Consider the following 26,571-nt stretch of genomic DNA (forward strand, 5'->3'; position numbering starts at 1 on the left):
TTGTGTAGATTGGTGATAAAAAAATTAAACTTTAATCAATTTTAAATTCAGGCTGTAACAACAACAAATTGTGACAAAAGTGGAGGGTCGTGAATACTTAAAATGTTACATTAAATGGATTACAATTCAAGCACAATATTTAGGCAATGACTATTTCCCTCTCTTCACTGCTTCTCGTACCTGCCATCCTGTTTCTACATGTTCTGCTTGTGCTCCAAATCGTACACATTTACAATGTGTCACACCTCAAGCATGCCAATGGCATTGTCATAGAATGCAAGTGTGTGTAGTTTATATTTGGTGCAATGCAATAATAATGGCAAGATGGCGATAAAGAAGGAATGTTATTATAAAGTGTTTCTTTATCATGAACACTACACAAAGCTAAGAGTTTACAATTTCAGGACTGCAAGATAGCCATTGCTTTATTAAGGAAGGAGAACTCGGTCAAACACTCTCCTCACTGTATAGTTCTTTAAACAGGGTTCGATCCTTGTGGTCAGCAGGATCTTGTTTAAAAAGCAAGACCAAAAGGTCATTGGTCCGAAGAGGTGAGGCCGGCAATCAAAATTCAACAACTTCATCATAAAAGCAAGAAATGTAATTATTAATAAAACAAGGCTGAAGACGACGATGGTTCACGATGGTATTTGACAATGTAGATCGTTTCAGAAGTCAAGGATGAGACAATGTGATAATGTTTGACCAAGTTATAAAAATGATCAACATGATGTGGTGGTACGAGTGACAGGTTATTATCTGCAAAATGTCGAAAACCCAGTTTCGTTCAACAACTTTCAAAATTTGACCTTTGCATAACCTTTAAAGGTCACAAAACAATGTTGTGGACATTAAAATAAGGAAACAGGATACGTGCTATAGCTTATTGGAGTAAGTTCGTCGAAGGTTGAAAACCCGGTTCGATTCCTACAACTTTCAAAATTTGACCTTTGTGAACTTTAAAGGTCAAAGGTCAAGGATTATGACGTTTGGTGCAAAACTTCCTCTGGAACATTCCAGGAACAATATAACGTCATATAGGCTATATGGCATTTCGCACTCCTCGGATTATCCATACTTTGATGAAATCAGCGTAAAAACAAACTTGAAGGAGGCGCCACGGGCAAGGTGTTCAAGATAGAGCAAAATGGTTTCAAGACTTTAGGTGGGGAATGACCTCAAGATTATGCATAAAAATATTGTCATCCTAGCTCTCAAAGTTTGGGCGGTCGTATGATTTTTATGTTAAAATTTGCAATTTTCTAAGTTCGTGACCTTGTGACGAAAATGAAAAAAAAAAAAAAAAAAAAAAAAAAAAATCGAGCTCCGTGGGGCTATGCAGGTGCCATTGGACTAAGCAAATACCGAAACCTCTGCCAGATTCGACAAACCCCTCGGAGAAGATAATTTTTCATGTCAAAATTCGCAATTTTCTAAGTTCGTGACCTTGCGACCTTGACCTTGGGACGAAAATGAAAAATCGAGCTCCGTGGGGCTATGCAGGTGCCATTGGGCTAACCAAATACCGAAACCCCTGTCAGATTCGACAAACCCCCTTGGAGAAGATGCAAATTGAAATTGGCTACCCCCTAAAAACACGTTTTTTTGGGCGTGGCTCTGCCAATAATGGGCGCACCACGCCCATTCTCAGGAAAACACAACTAGATCATGATATAAACCTCCCACCAAAATTTTATCAGGATCGGATCAAAACCCACAGAGCTATGCTCGGGACATACAGACAAGACAGACAGACAGACACACACTAATAACGAATATAGTGGTCACTTATTTTTTTCGTGAATTTTTTTTTTTCGTGAACCAATAAAGTGTTTATCTACCAGTTAATTCAATAATTTTAAAATCAATTTTGCAAAACCACGTTTATCTCTCGGTCAAAAGACATCCATCAATATGTTGACTCTCATCATATTTAATCAGGAAGTGCACACTTTGAACGTCATACAGCCGGTCTTTAATTCTCTTTGTCTTCTCATATAGCTTGTGCTTACTTTCTACCCTCAGATTGCTCATACCCTTGATAAATCTCCATGTTTTGTGTGGATTCGTTACTATAGCAACAGAATAAATGCACTGAGATGGCATGACTACCCACCAAAGCCACATCACCAAGGCCCAAGGCCATGACATACGTGTGCTGCATGAGTTCCATGCGTCAGCAAACTATGAGTTGGCAGCTCCACTTGACAGTCTTGCCCTAAAACCCTCTTGAAAAAAATTTTCATCGGTTGCAACTAGGACTTCTGCCACTGAAGGTGGATGGAGGTTATGTTTTCACTCCCATCTGGCTGCCAGTCTGTCTGTGAGCAGGATATCTCAAAAAGTTATTGATGGATTTGGATGAAACTTGGTGGACAGGTTGGGTGTGTGACAATGATGAATTGACTAATTTTAGTGAAGATCCAGATACTAGAATTTAATCAATCCTCACAATTGGGAGATCAAGCCAAAAATGATATACCGTGGTGCCCCCAGAATCCGAACGCCCCAATGTTTGAACAAATTGGAATCCGAACAATTTTTTCCAGAAAATTTTGCCCTAAAAACCAAACACATTTTCGAAAACCGAACACAACGAAGCGTACATGTTTGTTCACGTGCGTCTCCCCCACCTGTTCAACCCGCATCTTTGCGCTTTGTTTATTCAGTTCGTCAGTGGAAGTACTCGTGAAAGCATCTCTCGTGTGTCGATCGCTACTTTACCTCATGTTTTCACCTTTATTTGTGCATTTTCTTTTTCAATTATCACCCTTGTGCATTCACCATGGCACCCAAGAAGAGCAGTGAAGCAAATAGGAATAAGAGGAAGTCCGTGAGAACGACAATTGAGTTGAAGAAAGAACTTATCGCTAAGCATGAGAGCGGTACGCGTGTGTCTGATCTCGCTGCCATGTTCGAGCTGCCGAAATCGACCGTGTGGAGGATTCTGAAAAATAAAGAAGCGATAAAAGCGCGAAAACCCGTCGTGAAGTGAACTCATTAAATGAACCCTCTGACGAATCGGCTTTAACGAACTCAACGTTTTTTTTCACGAGCATGGTAGTGATGTCATGCTGCGTCACCCAATCGCTTCACCTCTTGATTCTCTCCCATGGAACTGTGCGGTGAAAACGGCACGTTTGTGTCTCCACAGAGTGTACTGGGATATAAAACACCATTTGGTGCTTCATGGTTAATTACGTACCTCCACCAGGCTGAACAGTTTACGTTTTGGATCCCAGTGGCCACTGATAGGCCGGAGCTGCATCCAGACTGATGGAAGAAGCGACAACGCTCCTGCTCATCCCCCAGGCTTGGAAAAAGATTCATGACCCAGAAAAGGTCATTTACTCATCTTATTTTACCTTAAACATGGGTAATTTCAGTTGAAAGTGTCTTGAATGTGGGTTTTCTTGGGGTCCAGGAATGGATTAATTCACTTTCCATTATTTCTTATTGGGAAAATAGTTTTGGGATCCGAACTTTTTGGAATCCGAACTAAATTCGGATTCTGGGGGCACCACTGTACAGCATGTTATCTCAAAATGTTGTGAACGGGTTATGACAAAACTTGGTGGGCGAGTTGGTCAAGTGACAAGAACAAGCCAATTTGATTTTGGTTCAGGTCTAGATCCAGCCTTTCAGTGGGATACAAAATGCAAACTGTTCAGCCTGGCAGAGCTGTGTGCTCCAACAAGAGCCGTTCAAGTTTCTTCTGCATCTTTGGTTGTTGTTTTTTTTCTCCAATAAAAACAAAAGTTGCTAAGCATCAGTCCGGTGGTCCACACTACAACATTAAATTTACTTTGTAGGAGATTGATGTGATTTACGAGTGCCACAAATGGCTGGATATGAGGGGTATTTCCAGAGCTATATTTTTCACTCACCAAAAGAACCAGTTACTTGGGACTTTTACTGCTCATTCGGTGTAATTACTGCCTTCGGGCCAGCTGACCCATGCTAGGATTGAATCCTGATGTACTATTTTTAACCCGTGGGGTTTTCCACACAACTTAGCTAAACACAAAACTTCGAACACAGTCAATAAATTTGAGCAGCACTGCACATGTGACCCCACATTGCAGATGTCACCAGCAGTAGTGACTTGATGGGTGCTAGATAGGTGTGAATACCCTAATAAAAGAAGCACACCTCTAAACTTCCACGCTTGTGAGGTTGCAAAGCAAGGAAGCGTCGGAGAAGCGCTTCGCACTCCGTAGACATGTAGAACGGTATACGGTACTTGCCTCGAAGCACACGGTCCCGAAGCTCCTAATTAATGCACATCATACAATGTCACAGTCAAAAGCAATATGGTAACACTCGATTCCATGATTGTGGGGATATGCATTTTCGATAAATAATTGTAACGACATTAGACAAGCATAACAATGGCAATGAATGGTTTAAGTGCTTTATTGGATCAAAAGCAATGCCCCTATTATAATATGGAGGAAGTAGTTCAACAACAAGCGACAAAAAAAAAATATCAACATGCAGCTTGACAACTCAAAATGAGCATCCAACCCTGAAAGAAAAATGCAAAGATGAATTCTCACCTTGAGGTTCTGCCCATCAAATGGCAGCGAGCCACTGACCAGTGTGTAAAGTATGACACCTAAGCTCCAGACATCCACCTCAGGCCCGTCATACTTCTTCCCTTGAAACAGTTCTGGTGCAGCATATGGTGGACTACCACAGAACGTATCCAGCTTTCCACCTGGTGTGAACTCGTTACTGAAGCCAAAATCAGCAAGTTTAATGTTCATGTCACTGTCCAAAAGAAGGTTTTCTGCCTGGAGTGCAGAAGAGAAGGGCAATGAATAGTTAGGAAGGTCATATGTATCAAGGTTAATCGTCACAGCACTGATAATGGTTTTGAAAAGGTAAATAAGCCTAGTTTTGACTTGTAGCTATATTTTACTCTAAAAACAGGCCACAGAACGTGTTGGGGAACAGGAGGCCATCAAGCATTTGATAACAGTACAAGTAAGATGGCAGTGGTTCTTCCGTTGAAGAACCTGACTGGAGGATTTTAAGAATCGAGATGGGAGCATTTGTAATTTGTAAATCCTAAAAACTGCATGATGAAGACGATCATTGTTACCATTTTTCTTCAACAACAGTTCCATCTTGCTTGCACTTGTTTTCTTATTCAAGTAGAATTTCAAATATTTATATAGCTGCTGCTTCTCCAACATGAAGATTAGACACCCCAGTTATTATTTTTACAATTTCAGAGTAAATAAAGGGCCCATTAGTTAAGAATTTATTTTCAATTCTGGAAAAGAGTACACATTAAAATATATATATATATATATATATATATATATATATACATACATACATATATATATATATATATATATATACATACATACAGTCATGCGCCGCGTACCGACATTTCAGTCAACGACGGACCGCATATACGACGGTGGTCCCATAAGATTATAATGGAGCTGAAAAATTCCTATTGTCTGGTGATGTCGTCACCGTCAAAACACTGCCAGTCATATAAAAGTACAGTATAGCACATACAATTATGTACAGTACATAATACTTGATAACGATAAACAACTGCAGTGTGGCCCCGTTATAACGCAATCGTTGAGGTCCATAAAATGTCATCGTGAAAAAACCGGGGTCGCGAAAAATCGGGATTCAAGAAAATCAGCGTTCAAACTGACCAAATGTTGACCTAACATCCTAAAACACCCCTATTTTCATCCTCTTTGACCATCCAAGATAGACGGAAGACGCGTTCGTTTTACCTTTGTGCTGCTCATGACGGCCATGTGTGTTAGCGGCTGCTTACAATCTCCTCTCGCATCGATTATAGAAAGGTGAATAAACAGCGTTTGGATTTTATAAATAATCATTGCATCGATGATATATTATTTACAAATGAAGAAACGAGCACCTGTCAGTTGTGTGATATATTTTTGGAACAGTGCGAATGTTTTAACAACATAAAAAGCTTTATTAAAAACTAATATGTGCTTTAATTTCGACTGCAACAACAATTTAATGGGGAATTGTTTAATAACAAAGGTAATTTACTTGCTTGAAGGTAAACGTGCAAAAGCAACGGGTCAAATAGGGTGAAAATAGGGGTGTTTTAGGATGTGAGGTCACCAATGGGTCAGTTTGAACACTGATTTTCTTGAATCCCGATTTAGCGCGACCCCACTTTTTCCACGAACATTTTATGGACCATTTTATGGATCGCGTTATAACGGGGCCACACAGTAGTTGTTTATCATTATCAAGTATTATGTACTGTACATAATTGTATGTGCTATACTGTACTTTTATATGACTGGCAGCACTACGACAGCTCTGACATCACTAGGCGATAGGAATTTTTCAGCTCCATTATAATCTTATGGGACCACCGCCGTATATGCGGTCCGTCGTTTACCGAAACGTCGTAATGCGGCGCATGACATATATATATATATATATATATATATATATATATATATATATATATATATATATATATATATATATATATATATATATATATATATATATAGTATTAAACTCTCATCTTGTATGTATGTATGTTCCCAAACTACAGCCAAAATGGTGCAGGATAGCACAAAAAATTTCCGCCCATCTTACTCACCATTCTCCTGCGGTGTGCAGTATCAAGTTTCATTAAAATCGGGCAACGAAAAAAATTATAAAAAATTCAATTCCCGATTCAGTCAAGTACTCTTCGGGAGAATTTGATCAATGCAAACAACCTCAGCGGTATAGTTCGCTGGAGCCATCTTTCTTTTTTTTTTCTTGAAATTATTTTTTTATCAACCACTGTCACAATGGGAACCCAACGGGTTCACGGGTCATCTAGTGTGTGTGTGTGTGTATATACATATATATATATATATATATATATATATATATATATATATATATATATATATATATATATATATATATATATATATAGCTTATGAATTAACATTTACATTTGGGAACTTCCCGTAGCTATACAAGTTTAGGGTTAGGGAAAAGGACTGGCAGGACGGTCTGGAGGTACACACAATCACCTCTATGCTGTCTAGCCTGGGTTTGAATCCCAACACAGCAATAAACTATCATCCCGGTGTTTCACATGCAAACTGGGCATCCCATCTGCCGGCATTAGTTGCTTGATGTTAATGATGCCACAATGCCCTTCACGAGAAGGGGAGCCATTGCTGGCACCCTCGAACAAATTCCAAATTCCTGTGCCAACTACAAATGTGAAGGCAATGGCAAACCACAAAGCATAACCCAAGTCAAGAAAATGTTTCTGCTGCACTGACGCTCTGCAACAGAGTATGGTACATCAGAATCAGTTCGGAAAAACACACTCTTCTTCCATAATGGAGACTTAATCATCCTCCATCCATTCCACTTTCGAGTAATCATACCACCACCCCCCACTGCCCATCACATGAATATGATGCATGACTTTCGTACTCAGCAATCAGCTCATCAAGCTGTGATTGGGATTTCATTGCTTTGTTTGCATTTCCACTGCGAGTGAAAAATTAGCATTTTAATAATGCGTGCAATCAACATGACGCATTTAGAACATTTATAAACATCACTTCTGTCCTCCACTCACCAAACTGCTTTCCTCCTCTCCCAAACACATCTAATGTAAAGGATATGCAGTCTCAAATGCTTTACCAAACGCACATTTATTGAAACATTAGGATAGAGGACAAAGCTGAATAAAAACAAATGTTGACCTCACTTTCAACAATGTCATTCGAATACATGTATCCGTCAGGCAGATCAGCTTTGCATCAGTACACAATGCAACAACACAAGGACATTACACAATTTGGACAGTAACAGCGAGAATGCCAACAAAAAACATGCTAAACACAATGAAGACATTACATTTAAATATCACTTTGTAAACATGAATTACTGTAAAGCACCGTGCAGGTATATGTTGATGTGAAAGTGGAGAAAATATATGCAGGAAATGGCACAAGACCACAAGGCATTCAACACCGAGCAGTGTCTCAGTGGCCTCAAGGTCCATGCCAAGTCATGATAACATACCACAAGCAGATCGCTGCAGGGATAAAGCTGCTCGCTCACCTTGAGATCTCTGTGGACGATGCGCTTCTGGTGGCAATATTGCACGGCAGAGACAATCTGTGCACACACATGGATAAATAGCAGCCTGGCTCAAGAACCTGTGGGACAAGTAGTCATGTAAATCCCGAGTCAGCCTGGAAAACGCAAAACCTCAACATGAATCGCTTCTTGCAACGGAAACTTCTGTCGCAAAACCACGCAAGTAAAATAAGTTGCAGTTAGGTCAGAATCCCCTCACCCCCCCCCCCAAAAAAAAAATTGGTGTTTGAAGATCTATTTGTATTCATAAAATTGGATGTGGCTTCTTAATTGCATTGTATGAAGATTGAATGTAAATGCTAAATTGGATTTGGAATACACCCTTGAAAAGACAACACAGGAAGTGTGTCCTACCTCGATATTTTTGTCCTTCACAAAGAAGCATTTCAATCACTGCATTAGCAAAGCAGAAAGGAAAGATACAGACACGAGGCACAGTGGTACGTCAAAGTAAGTGCATTCTTTAGGAAGCAAGCCTTCAAGGAAATAGGATTCGATGACAAAATATCAGCTTCGTGCTCAACTTCAGCCATGCGTATATTTATGTTCTGTATGAATTTATGAAGTTCGTACGTTTTTAGTATTCACTTTAGTTTGCTTGGGATGACCAAAAATTACTCCTCAGGAATGCATCCTCAGTTATGGGAAAAACGTTTTCGATTTACATTTTTTCACAAAACACTCGACTTTATGTGAACGCATTCTGAGCGTTAAGCGAGGACTCCCGGTATCTTCAAAGACACCAATTTAGGTTAATAAGTTATACTTTTCATTTTAACATTCATAATAAATATACAAGCAAATTATTAAAATCTTACCCGTTACTTCTTTACGTGCATGCGATGATGGCCGATCACCAGCCTGCCCTTATGGGCTGCACTTGTGTGGTTTTAATTTATTAATGATGGTGCAAAATGCTCCCAACATTCGCTCATTCGGATATAAAGCCCCATTTTACATTTGTTTCTTTGTTTTTAGCCCCATTTCAATAATACAGTAATGCGAAAATGTTCCACTTTACATATGTCAAAAGTTGTTTCCCATAATTTTTTATACAAAAAGGCAAGTGCTTGATTAATCTCCACATTGAATGCTTTGGTTCTATGTGTAAACCATATAAACGTAAGCTGAGGTTACTAACTCGTCTCGTATCATGAACAAATATTCAAGTAGATGAGAGAAGTAAATTTAACGTAAAAATGTTTTTTCTGGGAACAAAGCAAAAAATGTCTACTGGATGAGGTTGACAAATTAAAAAATAAAAAGAAGAGTTAAACAGCTTTTCAGAACATAAATTGTAATGAATGAAATCCTGTGTCTTAATTACTTTACTCCCAAGGTTTATAAGTAAATGTGGTATTTGACACAAGTTGAAGTAATACTGCAGTGACTTGACTAAAGACTTCACTCGAGACTTGAATCGAGACTTGGCCCAAGTGACTTATTGATATCTCCGAGTTATGATGGCACTTCCCCGAAGCTCAGTGGCTACGTTGTGTCTCATGCATTTGTCTGAGTAAACCCATAAATACTGTGGCGGTTATGTTCCTGGAAAATACTGCGATATTCAAAACTAATTTCCAAAGGGAATAAGGGGTTTCGGTTCCTGGGCTTCGAGAAAATCTTGAGGAGGGTTGGCGGCAGCCAAAAATAAACACATCACAATTGAAATACTGTAAATATAAAATCGGCTTTACGCTGAAGTCTCCTGCTGCGTTGAAGCAGATTAAACTCCCCCCCCCACCCCTCCCTACCCCCTCTCACCCACACCATTCATCTCCCATTAATCTCTCGAATAGTTTTCCTTTGTAATCTGTCAATGTGTTTCCTTTATAAATCATGATGCAGCTCTGTAAAGCAACGAATAAATACAATTAAAATGAGAATGGCACTCGGTGAAGCACATACCTCCACCACACAATGCCCGATTCAGTGGAACATATCAACGCCAATAAATTTTTGACATATCGTGCTATATATAGTTTTTGGCCCCATCTCTCAATGATGGAGAAGCACTTTAAGAATTAAAAAAATAACTCATCTGGATTCAGATCTTCACCAAAATTGAAGCAATTCTTCCTCGTCACACACCCAATGTGTCCACCAAGTTTTGTCCAAATCCGGCAACAACTTTTTGAGATATCATGCTATACATCGTTTTTGGAGCTATCTCTCAATGATGAAACATCACAAAAAAAGATTACAGCCAGATTCGGATCTGGATTTTCACCAAAATCTAATCAGTTCATCCTCGTCACACACCCAACCTGTCCACTAAATTTCATCTGAATCCGTCCACAACTTTTTGAGATATACTGCACACAGACAAACAGACACATGGGTGAAAACATAACCTCCTTCCACCTTAGGTGGCAAACGTAATGAAATAATTAGTTTTGTCTTTTGTCCGACACTTCAGCGCTATTCCATTTTGAACAGTGCGCAAAATGTTCGTGTTGCGAGATAACCATCACAGCTCGGCTCAAAAACTGTGATTGGTCGAAATGACACCTTGCGATAATTAAATGGGTCCATAAAGAGGTTGGCCATGAGAATACAAAGTTACGATATTCAAACCCGTGATATGTAAGGGTTTACTGTATGTCAATGTGAAAAGCAGCTCCACTATGAGCCTTAGATACTGTATTAAAAAAAGAAAAAGTTATACTGACCTTGAATGATTACTTAAGTGCATGTAACTCAATTTGCCCCTTGATGTGTGAGAATTTGGCACCATTTTACTTTGTCAGGAGCAGTTTTTTTCTTGTGTCCCAAACCCAACGCTTTCTGTATCCACCTTACCCAGTTCTACCCAGCTGTTCCTGAACTCTGTGTCCTTTTCTCCCGACAAGGTGGAGAGTTTACTGTCAAACCTCGACTCAGACTGCAACTGGACAACATGGCATCAGCCGACGTGTCCTAAAAACTTGCTGTGCTGCTTTTGCTCACCCTCGCTCTCTGTTCTAATCACCCTCTCATTTGCTCAAGGTCATCTGCCATCTGCTTGGAAACCAGCAAATATTACTGCTCTGCATAAAAAAGGTGCAAAAAACATATCCCTGCAACTACAGACCAATCAGCCAGCTTCCAATAATCAGCAAGGTCATGGAATCCATCATCGCTTCCGACATCAAATCCTTCCTCTTCTCCAATGACTTGATTTCCAATTGTCAATTTGGATTCACACCAGGTCACTCTACATGCTGCTTCTGCTTTCCCAATAATGGATGGAGGTCCTCACTATCAGAATGAAATCAGAGCCATCTCCCGAGACATATCGTGAGCTTTTCATAGGGTGTGGCACCGCACATTGCTCACCAAACTCTCTTCTTATGGTATCCAAAGCAATCTCCACTCATGGCTCGCAGACTTCCTCCACTATCGCAGTCAAATAGTGGCTCTTAATGGAATTCTCTCATCTCCTCTTCCTGTACAGGCTGGAGTTCCTAAAAGCAGAGTTCTGGGCCCTGTGCATATTCTGGTTTTCATCATTGATCTCTCCAATTCTCTGGGAAAATCCTGTTTATCTCTTTGCTGATGACCCCACCCTCTGCCGTTCAATGTGATCCCTCAGACTGGCAGGCAGCAACCTCTTCATTCTCTGTAGATCTGGATTAAAATTAAAAAAAATTTAATCACAAGTTGTTCAAACACTTGGACCGTGTCTTTCAATCCTGACAAATCTCACACTCTCACTATTTCACTCCGAAAGGACCATCTGGAAACACCTCACCCACTCTCCCATCTACTTCCTCAACAATCCTCTTGAAGAAGCCCTGTCATTCAAGCTTTTGGGCCTCACTATCTGCCATGATCTTTCCTGGGAAAGCCACATTTTCAAGCTGGCCTCCAAAGCCAGTCATCGACTGGGCATCCTCCATCGTGCAAAGTCCTTCCTCAGCACACCTGAGCTCCTAACTTCATACACAGCTTTCATCCACAGCCTGATGGAGTGCTGCTCTTCCCTCTGGGCTGGTGCTCCTTCCCCACACCTAGCTCGGCTTGACGCTGTGGAAAACAAGGCTTTTAGGATCACTGGTATGTCCTGCGATGAACCTGAGTCTTTGGGGGTCTCACTCTCACTGCAGGCAGGTTCAAGGTCTTTCTGTCTTCTGCAGTCTCCTCTCTGCCCTTGACCCCCCACCCCCCACTTTTGCTCTGTCTGTGCTCTGCCCCCCCTATATTTCCATAGAGCACTCAAGGTCCACGAGGAACCCCCTTCTCGTGAAAATGCAAAATCAAGAATTACTGCTCATCTTTACTCTTTCATTCCTCTTTTTTACCCACCTCTGGAACAAACTCCCACACTCTCTTCAATCCCACACTTCCCGAAAGGCCTTCAAAACCGCTGTTCACCACCACCTCATATCTTCCCCCATCTGAAACCATGAACTTTTCTACCCCCGATTATCCACCCCAAACCCACCTCCTTCAAATTCCCCATTTTCCTTCCTGAAAGTCCCTGTTGTATCCATATTGTTTACCACATGTACCATCCCTCTCCCTTACATTCTAATGTTTGTTTCCTACTGTTTTGTGCTTCTCTTTCTTGCCCCGAGTCTCCTGCTCCCTTTGTTATATGTTCTGTGTTAGCTCTTCTCCGAGCCCTGACAATGTAAGCAAAAAAAACAAAAACATCAAGAAAAACTCCAAAATCAGGGCTCATCTTATATGGTGTTTAAATGCATCATATGAACTCCTCTGCCCATTTATTACACTAGTACATGCCCGTTAAAAATAAATAAATAAATATTCCAACCGCGAGCAAGAAACAACAACCACACAGGCCGTTTCTTCGCTCTCGCGTGCCCGTACGTGCGTGACCCGGAAGTTCGCATATCAGTTATGATTATTCGCAATTTAGGTTTTAATGGCCAATTATTCGATTAGCGCCAACGTATTTTACCTTTTCGCAATGTCGTCGCAAGGAAAAACAAAAAGAGAAGAGAAGAGAGAAAAAAAAAATTTACTTCCTGGTTCGGAGCATACCAGCTCACTCTGATGTTACCGAAATTTATGCACCGTCTAATATGAAAACGATCATAACTTGGGGCATTGTGTTTATCTATAAATGTGCATAAGAAATCGAGAAATTATTAGAATACACGAAGTCATCACTCTCCGGGAGCCCGTACATTGTAACCCGTAATGGGGAACGCGGCTGAGCTTCCCTTCCCCCATCGGCCACGCCCACGCAATAACGTGTCTTGTCATTGGTTGGTAAATAAATGGCCATAACTTGGGAGGCACTTGTCCGATGAATATCAAACCTTGAAAAGGCACATGCTCAGGTCCCCAGCAATATATCTGGCAAGTTTCAATTAGATCGGACCAGTGGTTGTCGAGAAACAGCGGTCACACACACACACACACACACACACACACACACACACACACACACACACACACACACACACACACACACACACACACACACACACACACACACACACACACACACACACACACACACACACACAGCTGGAATTGTAGATAGATGACATGAAACTAAATTTCATATTGCTGCAAGGACTTTCTCCATTCAGAACTTATTTGAACATGACAAAATTTTCTGCCTCACACTGGAAATTGTCATACCGTTTATGAGTAGAATAAATGCACGCACACGCGTGCACACCTGACTGACCTGGCGAAACTTTGACCTGGCTTCTTTCTCCTTCATTCTGCCATGGGTCACCAAGTAGTCAAACACTTCTCCTGCAAGCAAACACACCATGCTCAATTCACTCAAATCAGGTCACACAACAGCCAACCCATAAATGGATATTTCTCTTAAGGTTTATCCATCCACTTAATGCAAATTAACATCATTCCAAATCACAAGTGGAGAGTTCATAGAACACCTTACACCAGAAGTAAATATTATAATAATAATAAAAATAATAATAATAATAACAATAATAATATACCAAAAGGAAAAAATATAAAACAATACAAGACACCAACAAGAAAAAGAGCAATCAGAGATTGCAGACCCTTGCCAGGACTTGTTTTGTGTGGTGTTTGTATAGTTTTGTGTGGTATATTTTGTGTGGTGTTTGCGTACTGGTGTGGTACGTAATTAATAAGAGACAAAACTCTAGCTGCCACTTTATAACTGCTGGCAGTGATGACTGGCAGTCAAACACTTCTTCCCCCCCCACCCTCCCCCCATTAATAAGCCCACCCCCTTCCAAGTTTACCATTTTTCCTTCCTGGGTACCAAAAAGTCCCGCTTTGATCGGACACTTGACCCTGACCCATGACGTTTATTGTTATTCAGATGAATTCAGAAAGGTATTAAAATAAATTAAATTCAAATCAAATGGAAGACCAAATAGGTACAGTACTGCATTGGAGTCATCAGAAGGAACCTGAATAAGCAAAAAGCAAAGATGGAGTCATCAGGAGGAACCTGGATAGGATTTGGGTTTCAGCTGCTACTACTCTATCCTCAAAACCATCCAAGTACAGGCAAGTGAGCCTTATTCAAAAGATTAAAATAAATAAATAAATACATAAAACATGAAAAATTAAATAATTCTGTGTGCCAGACCATGCATCCGATCAGGTTGAAATTTAAAACATGTATTCCCCATCACTACTAGATCATAATTGTGAAGTTTCACATCGATTGATAAAGCAGTTCAAGAAGAAAAAAAAATTAATAAAGATTTTCGCCAAATCCAATATGGTTGCTAGACCATGTAACCTATCAATTTGTGAATACCCTGGTATCACCAAAGCTCAGGGAACATGTGTGTGAAGTTTCCCCTCGATCTGTCTTGTTTTTCTGGAGATTTTAAATAAGTTTTGGGGTAAATCCAATATGGCTGCCAAACCATGTGTCCGATGACATCATGTGTGTGAACCTTTTGTTCCTCGTGGATAGGTGGCCATACGTGTAAAGTTTCGCCTCAATCTGTTCAACCGTTTGAGAAGATTTTTGATGTAAAAAAAAAAACACATTGTGGCTGCATACAAATACAAAAACTTTTATTTTCAAAAAATACAAAATACATCAATTTTTCTTTCTTTCTGTGGACCAATTTATCCCAAAATGACCCTCAAATTTTTTTCATACTGATCAGATGTAGCGTTCTACATATGCAATGATGACGTCATAACGAAGGCACCAACGACATCATTATTAAAAATAAAAATCACTTCCCCATGAGTAGTACTTGCCATGTGCAAAGTTAAATATTTTTCCTTGGTGCAGTTTTGAAGATAGAGGCCAAAAATTTACCTTTTTCCCCAACATGGCTGCCACACCATGTGACCTATGACATCATAATTATCATTAAAACATTCTACATGAGTAATCAACCGATGTTGAACATTTCGTCTCAGTCCGGCAAGCGGTTGCAGAGAAAAAACACTCATGTTCTGTGTGTACAAACAAACAAAAACAAACGGACCCCAATGCAACACCCTCTCCTCTCGTGAGGGTAATAACATGGGCGGGGTTTTAGAGCGGAAAAAAATTTTGATCAACGTAAAATGCCGAAATATTTTGTCCAAGCGCTGCTAAACGGAAGGGTTTTGAAAGTGGCAAAAAGGTGATTTGTGTTTTCGTGTTCAAGTAATATAAAATAAAGATTGTAAAAGTCATAGGAAAAATTGTTTCCATAACTTTACTGCTGTTGATGCAGCGTCTTATACACTGCCTTATTTAAAATGTTACATTCTTCATATGTTCTTCATATGGCTGCAGTTTAAAAAGTTCTTCATATGGCTGCAGTTTGTGACCTTCATTACGTACTTAACAGTACGTTTCTGTTTGGAATAATTTACAATTTTGTTTGACTGCCAGGCAGGCAGGCAGACAGACAGACAGACAGACAGACAGACAGACAGACAAAGGAACAAAAAAAAAAAAACCTTCCCTCCTCTCTGCACATGTGTGATCGGAAAACAATTCAGAGACAAATTGCTGCCAAACTACAATTGAAATTAAGTGGTTCCTCGATCATAAACTGACGTTTGTAGACAGGACAGACAGAAAGACAGAAGCGAACCAAACACCAGCCCGCTTTTCGCTTCACGTGGTAATAATGGACTGAACTAGATAGTACTATAAAAAATGATAACGATATTGCACTTTGGGGAGGAACGAATCGATTTGATTTTGGTGAAGATCCGGGTACCAGAATTTTTTTAATTTTGAAAGTGATTCTTCACCATTGAGATGGGCCAATAATTATATATAGCATGATATTTGAAAAAGTTGTGGGTTATGGATGGGTTATAACAAAACTAGGTAGATGAGTCGGTTAGGTGACAAGAACAAGCCGATTTGATTTTGGTTCAAGTACGGCTTATCAGTGGGACACAAAACAAACTGTTCAGCCTGGCAAAGTTATGCACTCTTCCAAGTGCCGTTCTAGTTCACTATGATGTGAAGTATTGAGCAATCATGCATTGAAAATGTAAAATATTTATGCAAGCAAAAATTATATGAATAAAAATATCCACTGTGAAAAACTAATCACAGAAATTTAATATACCAGTACAGTGTTGCAAACCTTCAGAGAAGCATATGGTTTAAGTAAAAATAGTAAGTGTCCGCATCTGCTTTGTATTTGGACTTCTTTCATATGCTAAACATAACGAAAACAGCTAATAAATAAAAAATAAAATTTACGATTTTAGGCGACCTTAACTTTTTGACCTCAAAAGCAATAGGTTTCAGTGACCCAATATGCAAACCTTACTCAAATTCCAAGTCAATGAGATGGAAATTGATGATTTTGTGACCTTGAATTTTGACCTCACAATCGGTTGACAGCATTTTATTGGTGAACCAATTTAGTTACCAATAAACAAATTCTTAAAATTTCAGGTCAATCGGACGAAAAATGACTATCTTCTGCATCCTTGACCAAAAAATAAAACAACCGGCTTCTATCTTTTGATTGGTGAACGAATTCAGAAACCCAATAAGCAAATTCTTAAAATTTTAGGTCAATTGCATGAAAATCGATGATTTTTGTGCCGTTGACCTTTTGACCATATTATGAATTTGTCTTCTCCATATTCTCATAATAAAGCGTTGCTGAAAATTTGATGACAAAGTAAAAGCTCAAATGACGACAAAAGCTTTTGATTATGGCGCACACACAACAAAACTGTCTCCCGCTGCACGGGGGGGAATGAGCTAATAAGGCTTTGGATTGCAGACGCACATGGTGGGCAAATGAAAACAAATCGGCATTGTTCGGAAGGCAGCATGCTTTATGTACCAATCAAAAGAGAACTGTAATTTTGCTTTTTAATAATTAACATGATCGATGATATTAAAAATAATTTTGAAAAGTTTGAGAAGAAACCTGGTGGACTTCCAAAATACAAACTTGAACCACAAACTGCTAATGAATAAACAGCTGAATGAATAAACACAAACTGCTAGTTTGTGTTTATTCATTTGTGACATCAACTTTTGTAAGAAATTATTCACAAATAGAGACAGTCCATCGTTTTAAAATGATTGAGTCATTGTGGCCAGGTGCTGATGGGAAAAAAGTTTCTGGACTTCTTCACTTGGTTCACTCTTTTCTTTCTCTCCAAAACAACTCCTCTCCTCTCCTTACCTGTAAACCATAAATTAATTTTCAAAGCAGGGTCACAAAATCAGCCCAGTCGTCACGTTGCCGACCTGGGCTTGATCTTTTCAAAACTCACCTTTATTATGGACGTCATTTCCTCCAAATTGTTTTCAAGGTAAGTCCACATGGAACTGAAAATTTTTTGAATTGTACGGGCTAAATTACCGATATAATACAATCTTGAAAAAAAAACCTCAATCCAAGCCCAAGCACTTTACAGGAAGGGTGCTGCACCACAAACTCACCATCCTTTTGAAACAGACATGCAGCCAGCTGTCCTGTGATCTCACGCTCACTGGGGGACGTTAAAGATCACAAGGTACTTCAAAAAGATCAAACCATTGTGTGCCAGAATCCTGACCAAATTCCAAGCTCCTATCCTCCTCCGCCTTCATATGCAGCACAAGGCTATAGGTAGCATCATTGAGAGAGGGTGCAGCTGTGGCGCTGAAGCAATGCCCCTATTACCAATACACTGGTGCTCATTGACAACTTCAGAAGGATGACGGGCTGAGTCAACCCCACCTGCTGTCAATTCAACGGATGACAGGGGCTCAAACTTAGGACACTAAGATCCCAAACCAGCCACCCTAACTGCAAACCACAACACCATGTTCTCATCCTGTCCTGATCTCCACAAACACTGCATCATTGGCACAGCACAGTGCAGGTGGTGAAGCAACCAGCAAACAATGCACACAATGGGATCGATAGAAAGCATTTCGCATATTTACATCCCCCCCCCCATACCCCACCCAACCCCAAAAGCTAATGAATGCAAATACATATATCTATGCACTGGATTATATTTTAAGGTTTTACAAGCAGGTTGTCTGAAAGTAGGTTCAACATGGATGATGACAAACTTGAAAATCAAATACTCACCTCCACTTGCATATTCCATAACGAGGTACAATGTCCTCTCAGTCTCTATCACTTCAAATAACTTGACTGAAAGAAAAAGAACAAAAACAAGAGCTTGTTAATCTATCGATATCGTAAGCTTGCAGGATCCGATTGATTTCTAAACTCTCGAATAAGACAATCCAGCTAATATTAAGCACCAGCAAGCATGGCACACAGGTCGAGATTCAAAATTCAAATGCCTTTTGAGTCAACAGGCAGGATCCTCAATTGGCACAATCTTAAAATGGAAATTGACGTAAAACAAGCCAAAAAAATTACCCCCGTGTGAGGGTGACGGTCATCTCCATCATATTTTTTACGATCATAATCAATGAACCGTTGCCAGATATCTCCTAAAATGACAGACGAGATAGGTTTTGAAAACGGCGACTTTCACAACTTTCGTGACCTCGTGACCTTGACCCTGACCTCGAATCCAGGAAAAAATATGTCGTTGGGTATCACTCATCGACCTCTACCCACATACCAAATTTCATCAAGATCGGAAGTAAAAAGTTTTCTTTGTACCGGGAGGTGTTTTTGACCATCTTCCAGGTTACGTGGCGGCCAAACGGGACGGAAATTCAAAACTCTGTCCGGTTAGATACAAGATAATATTTTTTACTATCATAATTAATAAACAGTTGCCGAATATCTTGCAGAATGGCAGACGAGATAGGTTTTGAAAATGGCGATTTTTATAACTTACGTGACCACGTGACCTCGTCCCTGACCTTGAACCTGGACAAAAGTTGTATCGTGCAACACTCATCGACCTCTACCCTCATACTAAGTTTCATCAAGATCGGAAAGAAAAATTGACGTACGGACGGACGGACATTTGGTCCGGCTTTATTAGGTCATCTCGGTAGAGATGACCTAAAAACCCATCACATCAACCTTTAAAATTACAAAGCTAAAGAAAAGCAATAAAGTAATTATTTAATTAATTAATTAATTAATTAATAAGATGACTGTTACAGAACTTTTCAAATATTAGGCAAGAAAGCTATTTGGCAAACAGTATGCACCTAAAGCAAAAAAAATTTTCAGACAAATTCTCACACTAACTCTCTCTCTCCAAAAGGATCATCGAGCAAACCCTCCTATCCACTTTCTCTAACAATCCTCTTGAGGAAGTTCAGTCATTCAAACTCCTAGGTCTCACGATCAGCCAGTAATATTTCTTGGACAACCCACATTTCAAAGTTGGCCAACAAATCCAGTTGCTGACCAACAAATCCTCAAACCATCCTCCGTTGTGAAGCCCTTCCTTGGCACACCTGAACTCCTATTCATCCAAAAAAGGGCTTCATCCGCAGCTTGATGGAGTACTGTTCTCCCCGGCCTCTGGGCTGGCTGGACTGCCTCACACCTTGCTCAGTTTGATACCATTTAAAACCAAGGTCATTACCTCTAACTGCACTGTGGCGGGGGGCGGGGGAGGGGGTGCTCCCCAGCGCCCAACACTTTTCACAACTGCTGGGGATTTCTTAGCAACATGGATTTTTTCTCTAGTGTCTTGCGCACATTTTTATACCACATACAGTAATACCTTGACATACAAATGCACTAACTTACGAGTATTCCGAGTTACGAGCCGTTGCTCGGACAATTGTTTGCTTTGTGTTACGAGTCTAGATCCAAGTTACGAGTGGAGCGAGCTTTGAGACGCGCGCAGCCAAGCAAGCGAACACCCGCATCTCCCGCCTTTTCACGCATCTCCCGCCACTCACTCGTTCAGTTCTCTTGGTTATCTCGTTGAGTAGGGTCGTACCGTAGTAATCTGCGTTGTGTTTAGCTCTTGTTTTTTCATTGATGCAGTTATTTTGCCAAATTTCTTTGTTGTAACTCAACCATGAGTCCTCAAAAAGTAACTGCAAAGGACAGTGCTAAGAAGAAACGAATGATGTCGCTTGAAATTGTGTGAAATCATTGCAAAACATGAACGTGGAGTGCGTGTTGTCGAGTTGGTGTAACGGGCAAAGGGAATTAAAAAAAAAAATTGTTGCAATTAAGTTTTGCGATAAAGTGAATAAAAAAAAATAATTGTATCAATTACGTTTAGCGATAAAGTGTGATGAGACCTTCAAATCTCCTCTGCCTATCTCCTCCACCACCACCTCCACCGCCACCTCCACCAGAATCTTCCGTAAGCCGAAGTCATCTCATCTCCAAGGTAAATACACTTTATAAAACCTGTTTATTTATTTATATTCTATTTTATTATCTTTGTATTATGTTTTGTATTAATTATTTATAAATACATTTCTCATTTTTTAAACTACGTAACAAAGAAATTAGGGTGTTTTTGGGGGGGGGGCTGGAACTGATTAATGGTATTTTAATTAATTTCAATTGGGAAATTTTTTTTGATATACGAGCAAACCGAGTTACGAGCTCGGTCATAGAACGAATTAAACTCGTATGTCAAGGTATTACTGTACATCCAAATCGGACTTACAGTTCAGGTGTCACAAGACAATTAGTAGTCACATGTCCCCCCAAAAACATGCAATTTTTGCATATGTTCATGTATAGCAATTGACCTGTAATTTCTTGTGAGTGTTGTCGCATGTTGTCGAAGATAAACTGAATAATTATAGAAGAGAATGCATAAGAAATAAAAACAATAAAATACATAAAGATAAAATTCCACAATTATTTTCTATTCTCATAATATATCAAGAAAAAAACCCTTGCAAATGAAGTTTTGTCGGGATTAGTCCTGGAAATGACTTTACATTAGGTTTTATTGACTTCACCTTAGCCAATGTCAAGAAATGCAGGTTTCTGGGCAAAATGCATACAAGTACGTAGCATATTACCTCTGAGTGTAAAAATTTTCAAGTTCATCGGACCATCGGCGGCCGGAAAGTTCAAAATCACCCAGTTCAGTTAGGGTTAAGATTAATTGAATTTCTCATGATGAAACTGAATCTATGCGCCAATCACTTTGCCATCACAGGTCGTTGTCGGTGGTCTCTGTCTTCTACCACCTCCTTTCTGGTCTTTCAACCCTCTGTTCTTTCCATGCTTTGTCCCCCCCCCCCCCCAAATTATTCTGCAGGTCTCGCACAGTCCAGCATCAACTCCTTTCTGGCGAAACTACCTAAATCCAGGATCATTGTTCACCACAACTCATTTGTTCCTCTTTTTATCCACCTGTGGAACGAACTTCCACATCCTCTTAAATCTCATTCTTCCATCCAGGTCTTCAAGATAGCTGTTCGCCACCATCTCAGATTGGCCACTCTCCAAAACCATAATATTTTCTTCTCTCATCAACTCCACCTCATCCCTCCCACCAACCCACAAGCCCATCCCCTTCCAAATTAAGAGTTTTTCCTTCCCGAGTTTTCTTCTGCATCAATCTTGTTCACCCCATGCATCCTCCCCTACCCCTCATTCCTCCCCTCTTCCCTTATTTGTCCAAGTCTCCCTCTATTTTGTCCCTCAACCCTGCTATTGGTAACAGCACCCCCCCCCCCCTTCTCTACTGTTCCTTTTGTTCCGTTGCGTCCTGATCTGTTCAGTATCCCCACTCTCCACAAGCCTTGACCTTGCATACAAAAACAAATAAATTAAAATAAACAAACATGCAACAGCATCCTGCAAGCCTTAACAGGATGAAGCTTACCGATATTAGGGTGATTTAAAAGCTTCATTATCCTGACTTCCCTGAAGAGCTGAAATGACAAAATACATCTCATGAAGACAATATTTTATTTTTGAAAAGCAAATTTTCTAACCAAAAATATTAAAACAAAGCCATAATTATAATGATAAAAAATAGAAAATCTCATTCTCTCTGATGCATATGCTGTAGTTAATACAAAAATTCACATTAAATCAATCAATTAATCATATTGTACTCTTCATTGAGAAGAAAAACTGCAAAGTGCTTTACAAAGGAGGGGGTAAGAAAAGTAATACCAAAGTAAATAAAAATTGTAGTGTCCGGAGGGCAGCGGGACTAGGATAGTCGTGAGGGTTGTCGAACTCTGTTTATTGCCCGTCCGAATGCACACTACTGCAGACTAGACACGCCTCAAGCAGCGCAAACACCTATAAGCCTTGCGGACACGTGACCACCAACACCACACCTCCATGCCCCTACAACGCTCCCCGCATTGTGCGTTGCGCACGTTTGCCAATACACCACACTCCTCCCTCCTAAAAACATGAGTATAAAATGCCCATTACAATGATAAGCAACATCGGCAAAGCAACCTATGTTATAAAAAAAAAACAAAGCGGAACAAAACGACGTTAATCAAAAATCATAGGTACCACAACACGGAAAACAACCAGAGCCAAAAATGGCATTAACCATGTGGCCGTGAAGCAAACGCAGATGAGACGGCACCAAAAGAAAACGTGCTTCATCCGCACAACCTGCAACCTCAATGCCGCCGTGTTAACCTGGCACATCATTCATCCTTCCGAGCTGAATCCCAAAATGCAGTGGACAGGTGCTCGAGTACCGAGTTGCACGACGAAGCCAACGATAGCTGCAGACCACAAAACCCTGGCCATGTTAAAGATATAAAGAAGCAAGTTGGGGAGCACAGAATCACTACGCAGCAGAAGCGCCCCCAGGCGGCTCACGCTTACACGCCTTCCGGCGAGGCCGCGATGACCTCCAAGCGAACCTCCCCCGGCTCCATCAAACGCCCCCGGTTGACAAGCTGGCACATCTCCCTCAGACAGGACCGAATCAGGTAAACACCCCGAGCCTGCAAGCCCTGCGGCGCCAGCGCGGCCGACCTTGGCAAGACCAGAGGTTTGCGCTCCATGGCACCAGGCACATCTGACCTTGGCCATATCAGGGATGGGGGTGACGCTGAACAGCGCCTTCGTGCCACGTGCAAGTCGAACCGACAATTAGCCGGCGGCCGCACCGCCAATCTCATAACAAAACCACGCATCAAATCCAGCCGAGATCTCAATGCACGTCCGAATGGACGATCAGTGCAGCCTGGAGACATATCAGTGTTATACAACAGCAAAAACATTGTCTGCCCCGATGCAACCTTCCCCTGACGGACAGTGCGTTCTCCCAGTATAATTCCCACACATGAGAAAGTAGCGAACCGTGGACTGCCCTCGCAGCTGGAGATCAGACAGACCTCTTTATTCGCAACGATCGTCCGCAAGTTCTTCACATCACATTGATCATATCGGTCATCCCATTGATTGACCCCAACCAAACATATTACGCTCACACACGGACTGTCGGCATCTGCTTTAACAATGCTAAATTGAATCACTCGTGCAGTGAGAATCAAACACACAACAATCAGCAATTTATGAATCACATCGTATGTACGCCTCTTGGTTGTCACGACGTTGAGACGACTTGCTTGCCGTCGATGGTCGCGTTCCGCGAACTTCTTGAACGTGACCGGCTCGCTCCAATCCCCCGCTGAAATCGCCTGCACGACACGGGTGTGCACTGTATCATGAGCGCAGCGGGAGCGCGAGAGACCGTCGCCGCTGGCATGGCTCCCGTTGCTCCAAACCCGTATATCGTCGTTGCAGGAAGCAATGAACGGCAGCCCATGTTGCATCGTCGCGGCTCCTGCCGCCAGAACCTCGCCCTCGGGTCTCGAGGGAGGCCCAGGCCCAAACGGAGGTGCATACTCCGAAACAGGCACCTCTTCCTCCTCCCCGGGGCCTGGCCGCCCAAGGCCACCAGCTGGCGCCATCCAGTCTAGCCTGAGGCGAGCCAGCCAGTCCCGGCCCAAAAGGGCGGGCCCCTCCCCTCGTACCACAAACAATCAGAGTAGGGCGCTTTGACCTTGGTAGACCACCGAGACGTCTGTCACAGCAAGTGGTGCAATCGCTTCGCCGGTGTACGTGCACAGCGAAAAGGTCGTCTTGACCAGGAAAACACCGCGAAGGTCACGAGCAGTCCGCTCGCCCATGACCGACACTGCAGCCCCGGTGTCAACTTGAAACACGATCGGCGCCCCATTCACCTCGACCTCCACTGTTATTGGTCTTGTCACCTCCGGACCAATTGAAAACAGGCTCAACATTGGTTGCATTTCCTGCTCCGGGCCGCCGGGATCGCTATGCCCTGGGTGCAGGCCGCTCTCCAGGTCGCTGGGGTCGTCCTGCACCTCGCTATCCAAGCCCTTAACGGCGGCCCCCGCCATTCGACACACACGCTTCAGATGTCCCACCTTGTGACAATGCAAACACACGGTGTTCTTATACGGGCACACCCGCCGCAGGTGCGGTCCTCCACATCCCCAGCACCCCTGTGTGTTCATCTCGCTGCCCGCGCTGCGGCGTGCGGCCACAGCCCGCACCGAAAGGCGTGCGCGTGATCTGCGGCACCTGGGTCATCGCGTGGACCCCGGGGTCACCCGACATGCCCCAGCTGGAATCACCCAACACGTTCTGGCCAGCGATGGCGCGGACATCTGTGAGTGTCTGCTCGACAGCTGAAGCAGTCTCGACCGCCGAGTCGAATGTAACGTCGACACTTCGCATTCGCAGAATCGCCGACACCATCTTCGCATCTTGCAGCCCAGAAATAAAGTGATCTCTGAGTCGAGCTGGACGCTCCTCTGCCGTGAACTTGCAAGCCACGGCCGAATGCTTCACCCGTGCCACGAAATCTGCGACGCGCTCCTCCGCACCCTTCGCGAGGTGATCGAACTGGTATTGAGCCAGCTGCAATGACTTCTCTGGCGCCATGTGGGCTTTCATCTTCTCTACCACATCCTTAAATGACAGCCCATCGTCACTGGGCTTATCCGGCGCTACCAAATCACTTAGTAGCCGATAATGTTCCATTGATAGCGAGGCGAGCAAGATCGATTTGCGCTTGCTCTCGTCGTCTACATCATTCGCGTGGAAATAGCACCGCAACTGCTCTGAAAACAATTCGAAGTCGTCTCCAACGAAGACGGGCACTCGTCCGTGCGCCGTGCCCCAACCTTCCACCATCCTCGAGCCGTCCTGCCGTTCACTCAACGTGAATTCGCAGGCGATGGCGAGACGTCTGACTGCAGGACTCGACCCGCACCGAAGACTGTGCGTGTGGCCGCGCGAAACTCGCGATGCGCTTCCCTGGGCTCCTCGCCAGGTGGTCGAACTCGAACCGCGCGAGCTGCGCTGATTTTCCCGGCACTTCGTGCGCACTGCAATCCAATTGCTCCGGCAATGACCCCAAGTCAAAACCGAGGAAACCAGGCAATCTGCACACGTCGATCCGAAACAGACTCATCGCCAGTGTAGTGTCCGGAGGGCAGCAGGACTCGGATAGTCGTGAGGGTTGTCGAACTCTGTTTATTGCCCGTCCGAATGCACACAACTGCAGACTAGACACACGCCTCAAGAGGCGCAAACACCTATAAGCCTTGCGGACACGTGACCACCAACACCACACCTCCACGCCCCCACAACGCTCCCCGCATTGTGCCTTGCGCACGTTTGCCAATACACCACAAAAATTACCCCCGTGTGCGGGTGATGGTCATCTCTATAATGTTTTTTACTATCATAATCGATGAACCGTTGCCAGATATCTCCTAAAATGACAGACGAGATAGGTTTTGAAAATGGCAACTTTCACAACTTTCGTGACCTCGTGACCTTGACCCTGACCTCGAATCCGGGAAAAAATATGTCATTGGGTATCACTCATCGACCTCTACCCACATACCAAATTTCATCAAGATCGGAAGTAAAAAGTTTTCTTTGTACCAGGAGGTGTTTTTGACTACCTTCCAGGTTACGTGGCGGCCAAACGGGACGGAAATTCAAAAATCTGTCCAGTCAGATACAGGATAATATTTTTTACTATCATAATCAATAAACAGTTGCCGAATATCTTGTAAAATGGCAGACTGGATAGGTTTTGAAAATGGCGATTTTTATAACTTACGTGACC

The 26,571-nt window shown here is 42.1% G+C and overlaps 1 protein-coding gene across 5 annotated transcripts in view; it reads right to left on the reverse strand.

The window, feature by feature from the left end:
- Nucleotides 1-26,571, reverse strand: part of LOC147012259 (MAP/microtubule affinity-regulating kinase 3-like) — a 185,236-nt gene that overhangs the window by 66,509 nt on the left and 92,156 nt on the right. For all 5 annotated transcript variants that reach the window (XM_085856141.1, XM_085856139.1, XM_085856143.1 and 2 more), the window contains 6 exons: nt 22,303-22,351; nt 18,642-18,707; nt 13,796-13,866; nt 8,110-8,166; nt 4,560-4,796; nt 4,153-4,272 (listed from right to left, as the gene is read on the reverse strand). In XM_085856141.1, coding sequence (XP_085712267.1) covers nt 4,153-4,272; nt 4,560-4,796; nt 8,110-8,166; nt 13,796-13,866; nt 18,642-18,707; nt 22,303-22,351 — 600 coding nt within the window. The remainder of the gene's footprint in view (nt 1-4,152; nt 4,273-4,559; nt 4,797-8,109; nt 8,167-13,795; nt 13,867-18,641; nt 18,708-22,302; nt 22,352-26,571) is intronic.

The sequence above is a fragment of the Eptatretus burgeri genome, chromosome 15 (assembly GCF_056783735.1).
Source record: "Eptatretus burgeri isolate ZD-2024b chromosome 15, Ebu_testis_v1, whole genome shotgun sequence".
Taxonomy (NCBI): domain Eukaryota; kingdom Metazoa; phylum Chordata; class Myxini; order Myxiniformes; family Myxinidae; genus Eptatretus; species Eptatretus burgeri.